This window comes from Sceloporus undulatus, chromosome 7 (assembly GCF_019175285.1).
Source record: "Sceloporus undulatus isolate JIND9_A2432 ecotype Alabama chromosome 7, SceUnd_v1.1, whole genome shotgun sequence".
Classification (NCBI taxonomy): Eukaryota; Metazoa; Chordata; class Lepidosauria; order Squamata; family Phrynosomatidae; genus Sceloporus; species Sceloporus undulatus.
Window position 1 is genome coordinate 18,083,020 of NC_056528.1, and position 15,379 is coordinate 18,098,398.

Consider the following 15,379-nt stretch of genomic DNA (forward strand, 5'->3'; position numbering starts at 1 on the left):
AAAACTCCTTCGCCCTCCTGCCCTCACGGCAAACTCCGGTCCGCATCTGATCCTTCCCTCCCAGCCCCGCCGCGCTTCAGTATTGCTGCCTCCCATTGGCTCGAAGCGATCGTCGGGCCCAATCGCCGGCGTCCATGTTGGGGGTGAGGAAGCGAGAACCAATCAAAACAAAGGATTTTTTTTTTCTCCATACCCTCCTGCTATTGGCCAGTCATTCCTAGTCCGCCTCCACCCCTGACGCGCGCAGTCCTTACTACTATTGGTTAGCTTCTTCCTAACCCCGCCTCCACGTATCGGTTCTACGCGCGCGGTCCATGCCCTCCTGCTATTGGTCAGCTTCATCCTTAGCCCCGCCTCTCTCCTGTCCTATTCGTCTCGCGCGCGCAGTCCGTCCCCTCTGCTATTGGTACATAGAGAGATCTTGTAGCGCCGCCTTTGAAAGAGTATGGGCCAGCATGCGCTTTCATAGACGTCAGTCGACTTCCTCGGATGCAAACTATTGGTCAGCTTCGTTCCTAGCCCCGCTTTCTCTCGGTCCGTTTCTCTCATTGGTTGTAGAGGCGACCACACAATAATAAGCGGAGCTGCCCGTGTCAACAGCCTTACCTCCCCTCCTTCTATTGGTCAGCTCGTACCCCGCCCTGTTTCTCTGAGGGTACTGGTGGGCGGAGCTGCGCTAGGGACCATTCCATCCGCTCCATTATGGTCAGCTTCATTATAAACCCCGCCTCTCCCGCTCTGTCTTAGCTCTCTGATTGGTGTATTGGCAGACGTGGCCGGTCACCGCCCCCTTCCATGCTTAGAGTACAGTTGTTAGTCCTCTTCTCTAAGTAGAGGAGGGGAAGCTTTGTGTGGAGTAGGTTGACGTCAGGAGGACGCCGCCAGGGTTCTCTCTCGAGTCCTCGCCCGTGAACTCTGACCTTCGTCTGTTCCTCCGGGAAAGGGACCGTTGGTGCCTCCGCCGCCGCCCCCTTATTCCCCCCCTCCCTCCCTCCCTTCCCCTTTTCCTCTCCATCCCCGAGGGCCGCATGGAGAGCCAAGGCGCCCGATCCCCAGAACAGCAGAGCAGCCAGCAGCAAGCAGGTACGGGCCTCCCTCTGTGGCTGCATCCACACTGGAGGAATAACCCGGTTTGGCACCGCTTTAAACTCTTTTCTGGCTCAAGGCTGCTATGGAATTCTGGGAGTGGAGTTTGCCCATAGGGAATCATTGGAGAATACTTAGCCTAGGGACCATTTTGTGGAATATTTGCCCATAGGAAACCTTATGGGAATACTTGCCCATAGAAATCATTGGGGAATATTTGCCCATAGAGTAGATTTAGGGAACCTTTACCCATGGAAATCATTGGAAGATATTTGCCCCATAGAGAATCTGGGGATTCCTTTTTCCTTCTGTATTAACTGTGACACGGAGCTCTCTCTGGCAGAGAGCTAAACCTCTCCGAAACTACAGCTCCCAGAGTTCCCTGCACTGAGCCCAGGGCAGTTAAGTCGTCTCGGACGGCTTATTTTCTGCAGCATGTTTTGGACCCACATTTTACATGGCCTTGTCTCCTTTGCGGCCATGCAGCTGGTCACCCTCTTCCTTGGGGGTGTGGTGTGTGTGGTTATATACACCACCACACACACAACCCCTTCTTCTTTGTCCGTTGTTAACTATCTGCCAGTCAGACTTGACCCATGGCAACCCCTGCGGATGCGCATTTCCCAAGACTCTCTTCTGCTGCTCTGCTGTAGTCTTGCAGATGCAAACCCGTTGTCCTCCCTTATTGAGGTCTTAGCCATCTGCTGCGTGCGTCTTTCCTTCTTTTTCTCCCCTCCATCGTTTCCCAGCATATTGCCTTTCTAGTGAGCCCTGTCTTCTCTGATGCGGCCAAAGATCAACAGTCTTGATTTGATCATCTTGGCTTCCAGGGAGATTTCTGGTTTGACCTGTCCTAGGACCCATCCCCTTTCTCTTTTTGGCCATCCACCGGACCTCAGCACTCTCTCGGTGGAGGATTCATTTCTCTCTGTCAGAGTCTTCCCCACTCAGCCCTGGGCTTCCTTTGGTGTTTTTAGGCCACTCGTTTCTTTCCTCGCTCACAATCTCTCCTACTCTGTAGTCTGGTGTGGAGGAGATGCCTGGGAGGCATTGTAACTGTAATTGAGAGGAAAGAGAGAGAAAAGATGGTATTATTGGCCATGAAACTCACGGGTGGCCTTGGGCAGAAGTCACACTCTCTCAGCCTCAGGGGAAGGCAATGGCCAACCTCCTCTGAACAAATTGTGCCCACTATAAGTCAAAACAACTTGAAGGGCCACAAAACACACCGCCAAAGAGGGATGGAGCCTCACAAAACTGCAAATCCCAGGCTTCGGGGCATTGCCCACCTGCCCTTCCTTCTCTTGTCTAATCTCTGGCAGGCAGACACTTTCCTAGCCTTTCTTGGACAGAGGTCCTTGGTATTCTTCCCTGTTTGTCTCCATCCAAATTCTAGACAGAGGCAGCCTTACTTAGCTTAAAAACCAGACAAGGAAGTTTGAGTGAGTTAAAGTTGTGGTATCATGGTGCAATGATATCTATAGCAGAGGAAGGTGAGGAAAAGCAGTCACAGTGATGTATAAGTCTCCAGATTCAACCCAGTTTTGTACTGCCGTTTCCAGATCCTCCAGCCCGCATGCCTTTTCAAGAGGCAAGGGGGGTGACTGCCTTCATGTCCTCCCTTGTGTGCATACCAACATTAACTGGTTGGCCAAAATGGAAAGGTCATTGGGAAACTGGATGGGCTTGGGGGGGCTCACTGGCCTTCGAGTGTTGCTGGACTCACAAACCCAGCCCGGACAGTATGGTTGATGACTAGGTGATGAAAATGTCACCCAGCAACATCTGGGTATTACAGCTTCCCCCCCTTTATGCCAGAGGTCCATTCAACCACAATTGCCCTTGCGTTGTAGCTCTTGAAGTTAAACTATCAACACAGTCCTTCAGGATACCAGATACTGGACATGCGAAAACAGAGGCGATTCTTTTGAGGCTGCTTTGTGGTGTCCTGAGGTGCTGGGTTGGTGTTCCTGGGGAATATGAGAGTGGGGGTAAATGAAATTTGGGTCTGGTCCAGCAGAGCTGCTCGTTCCATGTAAGCCACTTTAATGCTGCTTGAGAAAACGATAAACAACAGGACTGAAGCTAGGATATGAACCCTCTCCAGCTGAACCCTTTAGTGGGTTTCCTTATCTGTTTATAATGTGATGTTGCTGCAATTTTTCGTGCAAGATTTGATTTTTGTTTTAAAGGCGGTGTGCAGAGATGCTGCCCTGTTATTTTTGTTCTTGACGAGTCAGGAACGTTGCATACCATTAGTGAACTCTTCTTCTAGTTTATCTATTAGTTGCCGCTTTCTTTTTCTTTAAAACCTCCGATTAGTGGCTCATGGCCCCTATATCTTCACAAGGTCTCTGAATGTAGGTCCGGCTGGGAGTAGTATGTGACTGGCCTCAGTTCACCCCAGTGAGTTTCATGCCTACCAGTTTCCAGTCACTAACTATTACCGTGCTAGCTTTCTCATATGCCAAACTAAGCAGTGAATCTGTCAGGAGATGTATGGCTGAATCAGCAATGCTTTTTTTTAGTGAACGTTGTTTAACAATTCAGCCTTTGCGTTTCATCTTTCCTAAGACTGTCAAGAAGCTGTTCTGCCACCTTTCCTAAGACTGCCAAATTGTTTTTAAAGTTCTCCAGTTGGAATAGATATGCAGAGGGGGGGAGTCTTGCTCCGGCAGGATACAAAATATGGAACAATTTCATGAAGAGCATATGAAAAAGGTGTTGTTAGCGATTTTGTTAATGATTTCTGTCTCCCTCCAGTGCACAACAACTCAGCCTGAGTCATTGTACACCAGGATGTTTTTGTCCTTCTGTTCAGTAACACACTTCATATAGCAACTGCTTTGCAATTATAGTATTTGTTTTGCAAACAACTGCACAGGACTACCTAGTGAACATTGTGCGGAGAATAGATTAATTCTGTGTCTCGCAGATTCTCCTTTGCTTTGTTGCTTCTCAGCCTTGAACAGGAACAGAAAGACAGTTCTCTCCATATCTCCGCCTAGAACGTCAGTGTTGTTCAACTAATTTTGTTGTTTCCCTTTTGTTTCTGTTTAGCTTTCAGATGGCCCTAGTGGTGTTGCATAAAGTTTCTCAGTTACTATCTGCCGGCTGCTGGTTATGCCATGGAGGATTCCCTCCCATGTATTTGTTGTTTCTGTTGTGTAACAAATGTATACCTAGCTGAAACTGACCAAGTGTACCAGTGTGCCACAATACTGTTTTGCCATACCGAAAAAAAGCTTTGCAACTTTGCCAGTTTGTTGTGGCGTCCAAGCAACCCAACCCTTGTTCTTTGTCCCTTGCTGCCTCTTGTGCCGTGGAACTGACTCCTAGAACAATCCATAATTCTGGTTACCTGCCTTTCTTCATATCCTACTTTAAAAATCCTTCTTTTCAGAAACCTTTGGCCCTATAGCAACTACACTTAAGAACATACAAAAATGGAGGTTGCCTTGTCTCTGTGTCTGTATATAAGAATGATACAAAAACCTACCGTTGGTAATACCTTTATTAGGCATTAGTTCTCACATGCATTGCCTACCGCATGCCTGCATTTTAAGTCTGCTCATTGTATGTGCAATAACTGCATATTTCTCCCCTATAATCCCCTGCTCGTTCACCCCTTCACTGTGTCTTTTTGTATTTGTTTCATAGATGGAAAGCTCTTGGGACGGGGTCCCTGCCCTCTTTTACTCTGAAAAACACCATGGCACTATATCACATAAGTAACCAGAAGTTAACTTCCTACGACAGCTGTTAATGTTGTATGACAATAAACATACAAATGAATTAACCCAAAGCAGCGACTGTTTTTGAGTGTACATTTTTGACCTAATAGCTTCTTTGTGTATTTACTGAGATTAAAACAATAAAATAAATATCAAACCCATTCTGCCCACAGTTTTGCGTAGTTCGTCACAGAAAGACACGGTTGAAGGTTCTGCTTCCGCCTCTGTCACCCATGGTTCGTGTACAAATGGGCAGTATTTGTTCATTGATGTGCCGTATGAAAGTCAGGGTGTGTATTTGTTGTGTTAGTTTGCACCTTGGGTGGTCCAAGATAGCTATTTGGATCATGGCTCAGATCTCCATGCTGCAATGAAGGAGAGACTCTCCAAGATAGCCAGTCTAAAAGCTTATTTAATTATTTCCTTTCTGGTTCTTCATTGAATTCAATTAACTTTGATCTAGGAGGATGATAGTTAGGAGCATACCAAGCTGGTAGTCACAACTTGCCAGCCACCTTGGTCCCTTCGGCCCGTGTTATCCTCTGGCTGTTTCATCCTTTAGGTCAGCTTTGCATCAAGTTCGATTAACAACACGAGTTCTTCAGTTTGTGGAAGCCGGAGAATGCAGACTTACTATGGTAATGTTTTAGCCTGCCTATTTGTGCTTTAGCTTAGATACTTCTGACACATAACAAGCTACTGAATTTGATCTTGCCTATGCTTTTTTTGGGATGCCTGGTTTCACGTTTCTCTTGTAAAAGTCCTTTCTTGCTTTGGCACTATCTTAAGCTTTGCTATACAGTGGGTGGTGTTATCTCACGACTGGTGTGCAGTGGAGTAGTGTGTCTTCTAGTTGCCTACTGACTTACGGCAACCCCATGAATTTCATAAGGACTCCTTGGCTGTCCTTCCTCTGAAATTATCCTACGGCATGTGGTATTGTTGGCAGTCTCCCATCCAAGTATTAACCAGGGCTGACCGTGCTGAGCTCCAAGTCCGATGGGATCTGGTACTTTCAAGGTATGCTGTTTATTTATTAACCTGTTTTAGCGCCACCCTGAATCATAGGATTTAACTTGTAAAACAGCAAAAGAGCGTGCATCAGCCATATTGTCCTCACAGTTAATAATGTGATTTATTTAATACCTGTAAAGCTGAGCAGGAGTCCCCCAGTGACTGTCTCTGGCCCTCACAATCTTCTGACACACTGGCTTCATGTCCTACATCTCCTGGCACACGACATTGTCCCAGCATGCTAATTGGCTGTTGAGCATTCTGGAGCCAAATAGATTGGCACCCTTTGGAGTGTACTGGTGGTCTTTTCTGTTCTCGTATTCCATAATAAGACCAACACCTTGACATAATAGCCACTCTTTCCAGCTAGAAAATAACCTGGAGCATTCAGGAGTCCTTAGATTCTGGAGGTCTTAAGCGGCATGTTATCTTATTGGGTCCCCCATCGTTTACTGCCAACCAAACTTGTCTAACCATGACAATGGAGTTGTTGATTCTCCTTCACTTGATCATTTGCTATTCAGCAGTGAATTCAGGTCTTCACATTGTCATCTCGCCACGTTATAATAGGCCCAGTAGTATAGATGTTGAGTCCCTCCGAGCACGGTTTCTGGGATTCACAGCACTACCATCAAGATTACATTAGCCAGTTATGCCAAAGAAACGGTGGGGTATGTACAGCCGCAGCGTGCCTTTTTCTTTCTTTCTATGCCAGCACAAAATGTAGACCCTCAGAAATGTTACCAAGGAAGATGAGTTTCCTTATAGAGCAAAATGTATCCATGTAGACGATAGCAGTTTGCATCCCCTCGTTTAAACAGCATATCTCCAAAGTGACCCAAAGCAGCTTTATTTTGCCCTGTCTGTCACTTTGGAGATACAGTGTTTCAATGATGCATCTGTCCTAAGGGTCTGGAAGCTGCACCAAAGATGCACTCCAGTCCTTAGGACTGGAGCATGGCTTTGGTGCGGCTTCTGGACTCTTAGGACGCATGTATCATTGAAACACCATATCTCCAAAGTGACTCGAAGCAGCTTTATTTTGCCCTGTCTGTATGGGGCTATGATGGCTTTTCAGATGTTGAGGCTCATTCTGTTTCTGGACAGAACTGTGGCTTTGGATTTAAAACAGGTGAGCGGATTTGATGCTCCCAGGATCCTTCAGTATTGGTTCACACTTCTAAGTGCAACTGAGTTCACTTCTAGATGTAAATGGCATCTCTGCCCTTTCAAGCAAGTTTGAAGATTAATGCTTAACACATTAATGCCTAACACATTGACTTATGCTGTGTGACACTGTGTGCATGTACACCTTCAAGTAGCCTAATGGTGACTCCATGCATTTCATAGGGTTATCTTTGGCATGTTCCTCCAACTATAATACAGCCCTGCTGCACTTGGTATTTATTGGTGGTCTCCCACTGAAGTACTAACCAGGGTGGATCCTGCTTAGCTTTCAAAGGTACACAGCACTGCTAATGTAACTTTTCATGCACACAGTAACTCAAGTCCCCTGCCCAAAGGAAAAGCTGAAATACAGAAGTTGTAAGCAAAGACAGTTATCATTCGTGCTTTAGAAAGGTCAAAATGTTTTTAATGAAAGATCTTTACATACTAATGTGCAGATTTGTACACAAATGCCCTCCAAGGTGGCACTGTAGAGTCTCAAAACTACAAATCTTGCCTTTCAGGAAGGACTTCTGCAGCACTGAGGAATTTGCGCCTGGGTTTCAGGAACGTATCCTCGCTATGAATACTGACAGTTGCTGGTGTTCTTTATTCAGTGATATAAAAGAGACATAACAATGAACATCCAAACTGCTCAGGAGCAGCACATTAAGAGGAATCCCAGACCTATAGAGGCTGGGACTCTACCTTTCCTCAAAAAGAGTCAGTCTATGACACTATCCACGTATTTTGATTCTTTCCTCACCTTCAAGCGTTTGTTTAGAATCAGAGAATCCAGCCATTAAGTGGCTTGTGAACAACGAAGCAAATCGTAAGCCACATGCCTAACTTACTTGAAGCTGGTGTTTGAAGAAAGGTATCTACAAAAAAGCTGAGTTCCCAACAGAAGTGGGACTGGTCATACAGTTGGTCTTCCTTGCTTGAACAGAGACTGGTTTAGACAGGCCGAAAAAGGAATCAAAAGGTTTACATCAGAGATGGAGGAATTATTGTGGAATAAAAAAATCTTAGCCAGTCTTGTTTCTGTAGCAAGGAAGAGCAGGCAAGGGGAAGAGGAAAGCATCCCTGAAGTACCTGAGTGGTTTCCAAAGTGGCCATCAGGAGTAAAGCCAGCTTCCAACGGCTGTGGCCCGGGCAACAGCCGTGCGGAGGCGGCCAGCCGGATAACACCAGCGGGCTGGGGGCCAGGCTCAAACCCGGCTAGGAATGGGGCAGAGTGTTGGTACCAAGAATGCCTGCAGTTGCAATGCCAGTGTTATATTCTTAAGGAAACTTATGCAAGAAACACCCAATTCTCACAAGCATTGCTTAACGCTCAGCATCATCTCATCCGTCTGTTAGAGACCTCAGGAAGTGGGTCCCATCTCCCTACACCAGCCGCCCATCTCCCTAGGCCCAACAGAAAGGGTTGTCTTTCTGCTGCCAGGAGAGAGTTAGACATTGTCAGTTTTTTGCTATTTATTGCTATTATGATTTGTTGTTATTTTTGTTATTGTTATTTGCTATGTATTCTGGGGATTAATTTTGAACTGTATTGACATGATCTGTTAATTGTTATGCAGTTTTTATTATTGTTATTTGCTATGCATTCTTCTTGCTGTTATCGTAATTTGTTATGTTATTTTTATTCTATTGTTATTGTGATGTATTTTACTTACTGCTCTTCATGATTGGGTGGGAAATAAATAAATAATGTATTTATTACTTATTATTATTTAGTGGAAATGAAATTATTAATTAGAAGGCAGCAGAGCAGCTAAAATGTAGTAATTATAATCTGTAAGACATAAAGAAAGCCAAAAAGCAAGAAGAGGGGAAACTCTACCCAAATACCCTTAGTACTTTCTCAAATTCTGAATAAAAGTTCACACTTTGAATATACACGCCAACAAAAAAGAGGAGTAAAGCTGGAAACCTGGCTTAGGAATTAATTTCGACCTGGGATGGCCCCAACGCCACTCAGCACCTACCTTTCCCTCCAGTGCTTAAAAGGTCTGCCAAAAAGAAAGGCTGATAAAGTGGCAACCTAAATCAATACTGATAGTACATTCAGGACAATGGGGTAGCAGCCTGGCTAGTTTGCCATTTCCACACATGTAGGGCACTGTCGTAAAAGGAACATGTGGCCAGAAGGCTGGTCTCTTTGTGGGCTTTACATGACCCAGTTTCGCCACATGCTTTGGTGCCTGACCCTTTCCCGTCGACACTTGATCCCTCCAGGTTGCTGCTTCCTTCTGCTTGGACTGAGGACACCGATGTATGATCCTCCTCATCTAGTAGCACATCAAAAGTGGCGGTGGGGGATTCGTAAACTATCTTGAGGTTCTGCACTTTAAGGTCCACAGTTCCATCGCCTTGATCCATATGAACTACCGGCATTGCTGTAGACAGCACCAAGGGATCCCTCAGGAGGAGTCTTGACCAGTCCGCTCCATAGGCCAAGGAGTTGTGCAAGATGTAGGATGAAAGAATAGCGCATTTCTCTTTGTTCTCCACTAATGGGCGGAAAGTAGACAGACAACCTAATTAGTAATATCTCTTACAACAATGGCAGCAACATTTCATTTTTAAACCACCACAGTGCTATTGTATTAAAGTAACATTGTAAAACTTACAATTTACAGTTGTACAATTGTAAACTTAATTTGCTTATATACCCAGCTTAATAGAAACATACATCCCCTTATGGCCATAAGGGGATGACTTCTCACACCTTCTATGCTAACACTCACCCATGCTGCCTTGGCAATCAAGGATTTTGAAGCCATTATCCATGCAGGCTGCCAGCAGTAAATGCTTCTGTTTTGGATGCCATTTTAACCTCCAAACTCCGCCCTGCACATGGGTGTCTGCCAATGGTTGCTTCATATTCCGGGTGTCCCAGAGAAGGACATGTTCATCATAGCTGGAGAAATACAACAGGCCTCAGGGATGCGCTACAGGTGGCTTTTCAAAGCTTTGTATCTTAGCAAACCCCTCCTAAACTGTCAAGGTTCCCAACACAGTCTGTGGCCAACCTTCAACCTGAACCCCATTCTTTTTGAGACACGCAAAGTGCTGACTATGGGATGCCACAGCTTCTGATCCATCGCCAAGTTGCCAGTCTCTCTAGCACTTGTCCATTGTGGGTATAGAGGTGACATACAAGGAACTTACCTTCCTGTGGCCAGCAGATTCTCCTGGAGCGGGTGGCACTGGATACTGCACACACCCATTGAATGCCTGCAATGCAATATAAGTCAAAGATGAGACTTCCAGAAAGATCATCAGGCCTCACCAGAATTCTCTGAAGATTGTGCCAACAACATTTGTCTAATAAAGAGACAGGCTAATATTTACCCCTCACTATTGAAGATAGGAGCCCTTGGGCTACTTCGGGTGTCCCAGCCTCGTAACTTGCAGTCATCTCCCCCTGAAACAAACAGGACACTGGTGAAGCTAAGAGGCAGCTGTGTCTAGCACTATGCTTTTAACAGAAGGTTTCCAGGAACCAACTAACTGGACACTGGGAAACTAGATGCTGCATGAGATGGACCTTCAGCTTGTTCTACCTTGGCTCCTTTCCTTCCTATAAATTTGGATAGAGATGACTGTGACCTTAAGTCAGTCTAGAAAGCACATAAGTCAATTAAACAATGCCAGCATAGTCTATTCATATATTTTGCAATGTATTTTATGAAAGTAAAATGGGAGGTTTGCTCCTCTTTCTGATTTTCCCATAAGGGAAAAATGAGACAGATATGAAACAGGTGCTAAGGGGAATGGTTGATAGTTTGGCTAAGAGGTTAGCCCTTCTTCTCTAAGCACTTAGCCCCTCCCAAATATCAATTCACTTTTTGTCATGGTCTTAAGAATAAACAATGATCAAGGACAAAAACTAGGTATTTTATTTTATTTTTTAAAAAAGAGGAAGGTGAGAAGTTGAGTTCAAGAAATCTGCTTGAACTGCTGTTGCGTACTTCAGGCACCATGGACAAATTAAAGATACCTGTCACCAGAAAAGGGGCTGTCACCAATGGTAATTCTAAAATGGGGACCCACAATATCCACTAGAGATCTAAATACAGACCTGAATACATAATACTTGTATTCCAGTAGTTAAATGCAGCAATCCAGGCCTCAAAGTCATGTGCCTTCCATTGTTCCAAGATGTATACAGATGGAGCAGATTCGTCAATGGACAGCAAGCTCAGCCTCCCTTTGGAATCACTGCTGACCAGTTGTAGAGGGCGGCCTCTGCAAGAAGTAATAGCAAATAGTAAGGACACACGGCTCTCTTTGTGATGTCTGCTTACATATGGGAGAAAATCTCAGTCTTGTATTGCTCAGTGAAAAAGCACAGAAGAGGCAGAATAGAGGACTGGCAATACATGTGATCATACAAATTAGTCCTGGACCTTGTACGTTGGGTGCACCACTGCCATCCTCATAAGCACATAAAACATAAACTCAACGGATATGTGTACAAGCTACCAAAACACATCAAGGCTGTTGATGTCCTCAGACAACAACTGGAATGGGCTGCCAGACACAAAGTTGCAGCAGGGATGGAATATCACAAGTCCATGGAAGCCTCATGGACATTTGTTCAGCTCCTGAAATACAGCAGGATCAGCAAGTCCCCACCCACCATGCCAATGTCCAGCTTTCTGGCATCTGCTCACCGTTGCTCCCGTCCTGTGGACCAGTCCAGAGACAAAGCAAGGCATTCATCTCCCAGGTTAACACTGCACAGCGTTTCCAGTCTGCAGCTCTTTTTCTACTGAAGAGAAAAGAAAACTGATCAAAGTCAGACAGACTCAAGGAGGAATATCTGATTTAGCATCTGTTATAAAGCCCAGCTGGGTGTCTATAAAAATTTTATGAAAGAATATTTGTGACCACCATGATTAAGAAAGTATGTTTTCTTCAATAATACACACACACTGAACACATTTGGTCCTATTTCTATGTAGACATTAGAATATTACACTGAGTATTACTAAGGACACTAGTCATACACTAGTTCCCATGCATAAGAAAGGACTTTTCTTTTTTGCACCCTTACATCATTTTTGTAGCCATCTTTTCACCAACCAACTTTTGTATTTCTATTCCTCTCTTTCTTTTCCTAGTAGACACCTCTCCAGTTATTCCGGGGTTTAAAGACTTTGTTCCCAGAGAATGCCAAATGATTTCATGTTTGGATCGGGAGAATTCACCCCATCCAACCATTTTACTTTTCCTAGCAGGAAAATGCACTCAAGCTAAAACTCAGTGGCCACACAGAGACAATTTGTTAAGCTTCCTCCACTTTGTAAACATAAATGCTTTGAATGTCTATGGCTCACTACTTGTCCACCTACCTCACGTCCTATCAAGTGGGAGAGCTCCACTGCTCCCTTGGCATTTGCAATGCCTAGAACAGGATGCTCTGCAATAGGAGCATGGCACCTTGAAAAGGAATAGATAAAAGAGTTCAGTAGAAGCCCAAGAGAACCCCTGAACACTTTCTTTAGGAAGGAAAGGGAAAGAGGTGGGTGGGATGGCTGGGGTTAATTCACTTAAGCATTACATACGATGATAGGAATTTTGTGTTGATTGCATTGGATTATGATAGCTTCCAATCTAAGCCACTCCAAAATTGGGGCTTAATTAACATTTACTAATCAAGTAGGTCATAAAAACCTGTAATTCTACAACTTTACTGCAGAACATACAGAAAAAAAACATTTAGGTGTCAGCATCTGCTTCCAGCACTACCATTTAATGTCCAGTACAGCAGCCATTTCCAGCCTTTGGACCTCAGTCAATGGTGCGAAAGGTTGTTCTTCAAAGTAGTAGACATATAGGCGGCCCAGACGCACATGAGGCTCATTGTTTTCATCAGGGCTTTCACCAGGCTGCAACAGGAAGCAGAATTAAAAACTATAACTGGAGTAATTGTTTCATTTTACCCAATCTGAGATTTATAATTTTGTGAGAAATATAGCAGCCTCTGTCAGAGAGCTCTAGCGCCACAACTAACTACAAAACTGAGGGTCCCATAGCAATGAGCCATGGCAGTTAAAGTGGTGTCAAACTGCATTCTTTCTGCAGTTCAAATGCAGCTGAATCTCTTGGAAGAGCTTCCACTCACCTTGCTGGAAGGTTTCTTCAGCTGGTAGGTGCCACATGCAAGGATGCTGTGCCAGCCATCCACAGGGCACCATTCCACAGCATCAGCACTGTATTCTGTGTTGACCACCTGCAAGGTCTGAGTCTTGCACTGCACAGCCATGTCAGAGCATTTTCTTGGTCTAGAAGGAAGAAAGGCAAGCAGAGGAATGAAAGGGTTAATAAGCGCCTGAGATTATGAATTAAGAAAGAACACTCACAACGCACTAGCGATTTAGTTTTAGGAATGGGTAAAGGATGTCCCAAGACTGTTTCTGTGACCCTCAACATTTCCATACCTCCCTGTTTCTGACTTTAAAAAAAAGAAGTGAATAAATTAGGTTTTTGTGGGTTTTTTGGGCTATGTGGCCATGGCCTAGAAGGGTTTCTTCCTGACATTTCGCCAGCATCTGTGGCTTTGGCATCTTCAGGGAATGCATTCTTCGAAGATGCCAAAGCCATAAATGCTGGCGAAATGTCAGGAAGAAACCCTTCTAGAGCATGGCCACATAGCCCCAAAACCCCACAAAAACCAATTAAAGACATCTCTCTTTGAAAACACCTACCTTCATTTTAACAGGCATCCCACACCAAGCGCACAAAAAGCCCCATTCAGAGACACACACACACAACTGTGGCTCGAAATAGTGTACATAAGCTGCTCTCCTTAATCTCCCCAAGCAAGCATACCTACCAACCGACACACAACGCAGGGAAGGCGTGAGGGAGTGATCTTTTCCCCTCTTAAAATCCCTGCTTGGATGTGGGGAAAGGGCAAATAAAAAAGCCACTATCCTTTAGACCTGAGAGAACACCTTTCTAGGGATCTCCAGGTCTTCCAGTGCAACTCTGTAGTCACTATCTGCCAGAGGTTGAGCATAGAAACATGCTGGAGGACCTACAAATACCTGGAGAAGTGTTCTCTCTAGGAACCTCTAGGTCCTCCAGCACAACTCTATGGTCAACCTCTGGCAGAGTTGCACTGGAAAACAGTGCATCTAGTCCAGTTTGAATCCCCACTTAGCCCTGAAACCTTGGGCAAGTCACACTCTCTCAGCCCCAGAGGAAGGCCATGGCAAGCTCCCCTTTGGAGAAACCTTGCCAAGAAAACCCCAGGATAGGTGCGCCTTAGGGTTGCCATAAGTCAGAAACAACTCAAAGGTGCACAACCACAGCACATTTAAACCAGTACTGTGGCAGCTTCATCCTATGCAGGTCTGGGTCTTGTGGTTTTGGCACCGCTTTAACTTGCTGGCTGGCTCTCTTGCTATGGAATTCTGGGAGTTGGAGTTTCAGTGCTGGTGCTTCACAAAACTACAAATCCCAGGGTTTTCTAAGATGGAGCCATGGCATTTGGCAAGGTCCAAATCCAGACTCACCATGTCAACCCGTTTTGGGTGACCCTAATAGGGAAGCCACACAAGTCTCTCAGCCTCAGAGGAAGGCCATGGCAAACCCCTCTGGGAAGAAACCTTGTCAGGAAAACACCATGATGGTTCCCCCTCAGGATCAATGGAAACCCAGTCTAAGCCACACTCTCTCAGCCTCAGAGGGTATGGCAAACCACACTCTGAAGAAACCTTGCCAAGAAACAAAAAACACAATAATAGGGTCGCCATAAGCACACAATAATAACAACAACAACAACAACTTGAAAGAAACCAGTCTCTGCAAATGGAGCCAGGCTGCCTCTGAGGCCTCCATGATGCTAACCTCGTTCCTTTCCAGGCCTCTGAGGGGGAAAAGGAGGAGCCCCCAGGAAGGCCAAGGCCTGCTCCTTCCCCTCACGGCTCCCTGAGGAGAAACGGAACCGCCATGGCTCCTAGTCCTTCCTTCCAGCTCCTCCCTTCCAAGTTCCATTCCCTCCCACTTCAGGGGCCGCCATCTTGGCGCCCCGCCTCCTCCTTTCCATGAAGCCGCCATGCTCCAAGTGGAATGCATGCCTCGGAGGACGTGTCCGGGGGAAAGGAGGACGCCTGGCCACCCTGGGCATTGGGGGCTCACCCCCAAAGAGTGCCACCCCTTGGCCCCCTTCCTGGCCAGGACTTGGGCTTTGGGGCTAGAGCTGGAAGAGAGAGAGCCCAAGGCAAGGGCCATGCAGCAACTCTCAATCCTTTGCCAGGGACTGTGGCCCACCCTCTGTGCCAATGTCCAGCTGGACACTTCCCATCATCCCCAGGCGACGCAGAACTAGGCTTGGGAATGAAATTCCCATCATCCTC

The 15,379-nt window shown here is 45.7% G+C and overlaps 1 protein-coding gene across 2 annotated transcripts; it reads right to left on the reverse strand.

The window, feature by feature from the left end:
* Window positions 1–8,173: 8,173 nt before the first annotated feature.
* On the reverse strand, window positions 8,174–14,994 carry DPH7 (diphthamide biosynthesis 7). 2 transcript variants are annotated; one of them, XM_042480175.1, is made up of 10 exons: window positions 14,871–14,994; window positions 13,141–13,300; window positions 12,765–12,904; window positions 12,368–12,455; window positions 11,687–11,781; window positions 11,092–11,258; window positions 10,362–10,434; window positions 10,179–10,244; window positions 9,755–9,927; window positions 8,174–9,517 (listed from the first exon to the last, which is right to left on the reverse strand). In XM_042480175.1, exons 2-10 carry the CDS (start codon window positions 13,279–13,281, stop codon window positions 9,072–9,074), a joined length of 1,389 nt encoding a protein of 462 aa, XP_042336109.1. In that variant the 5' UTR covers window positions 13,282–13,300; window positions 14,871–14,994; the 3' UTR covers window positions 8,174–9,071. The 2 variants fall into 2 exon arrangements, with proteins under 2 accessions (XP_042336109.1, XP_042336108.1); XM_042480174.1 differs by lacking the exon at window positions 14,871–14,994 and adding an exon at window positions 14,537–14,712.
* Between the last annotated feature and the right edge of the window lie 385 nt (window positions 14,995–15,379).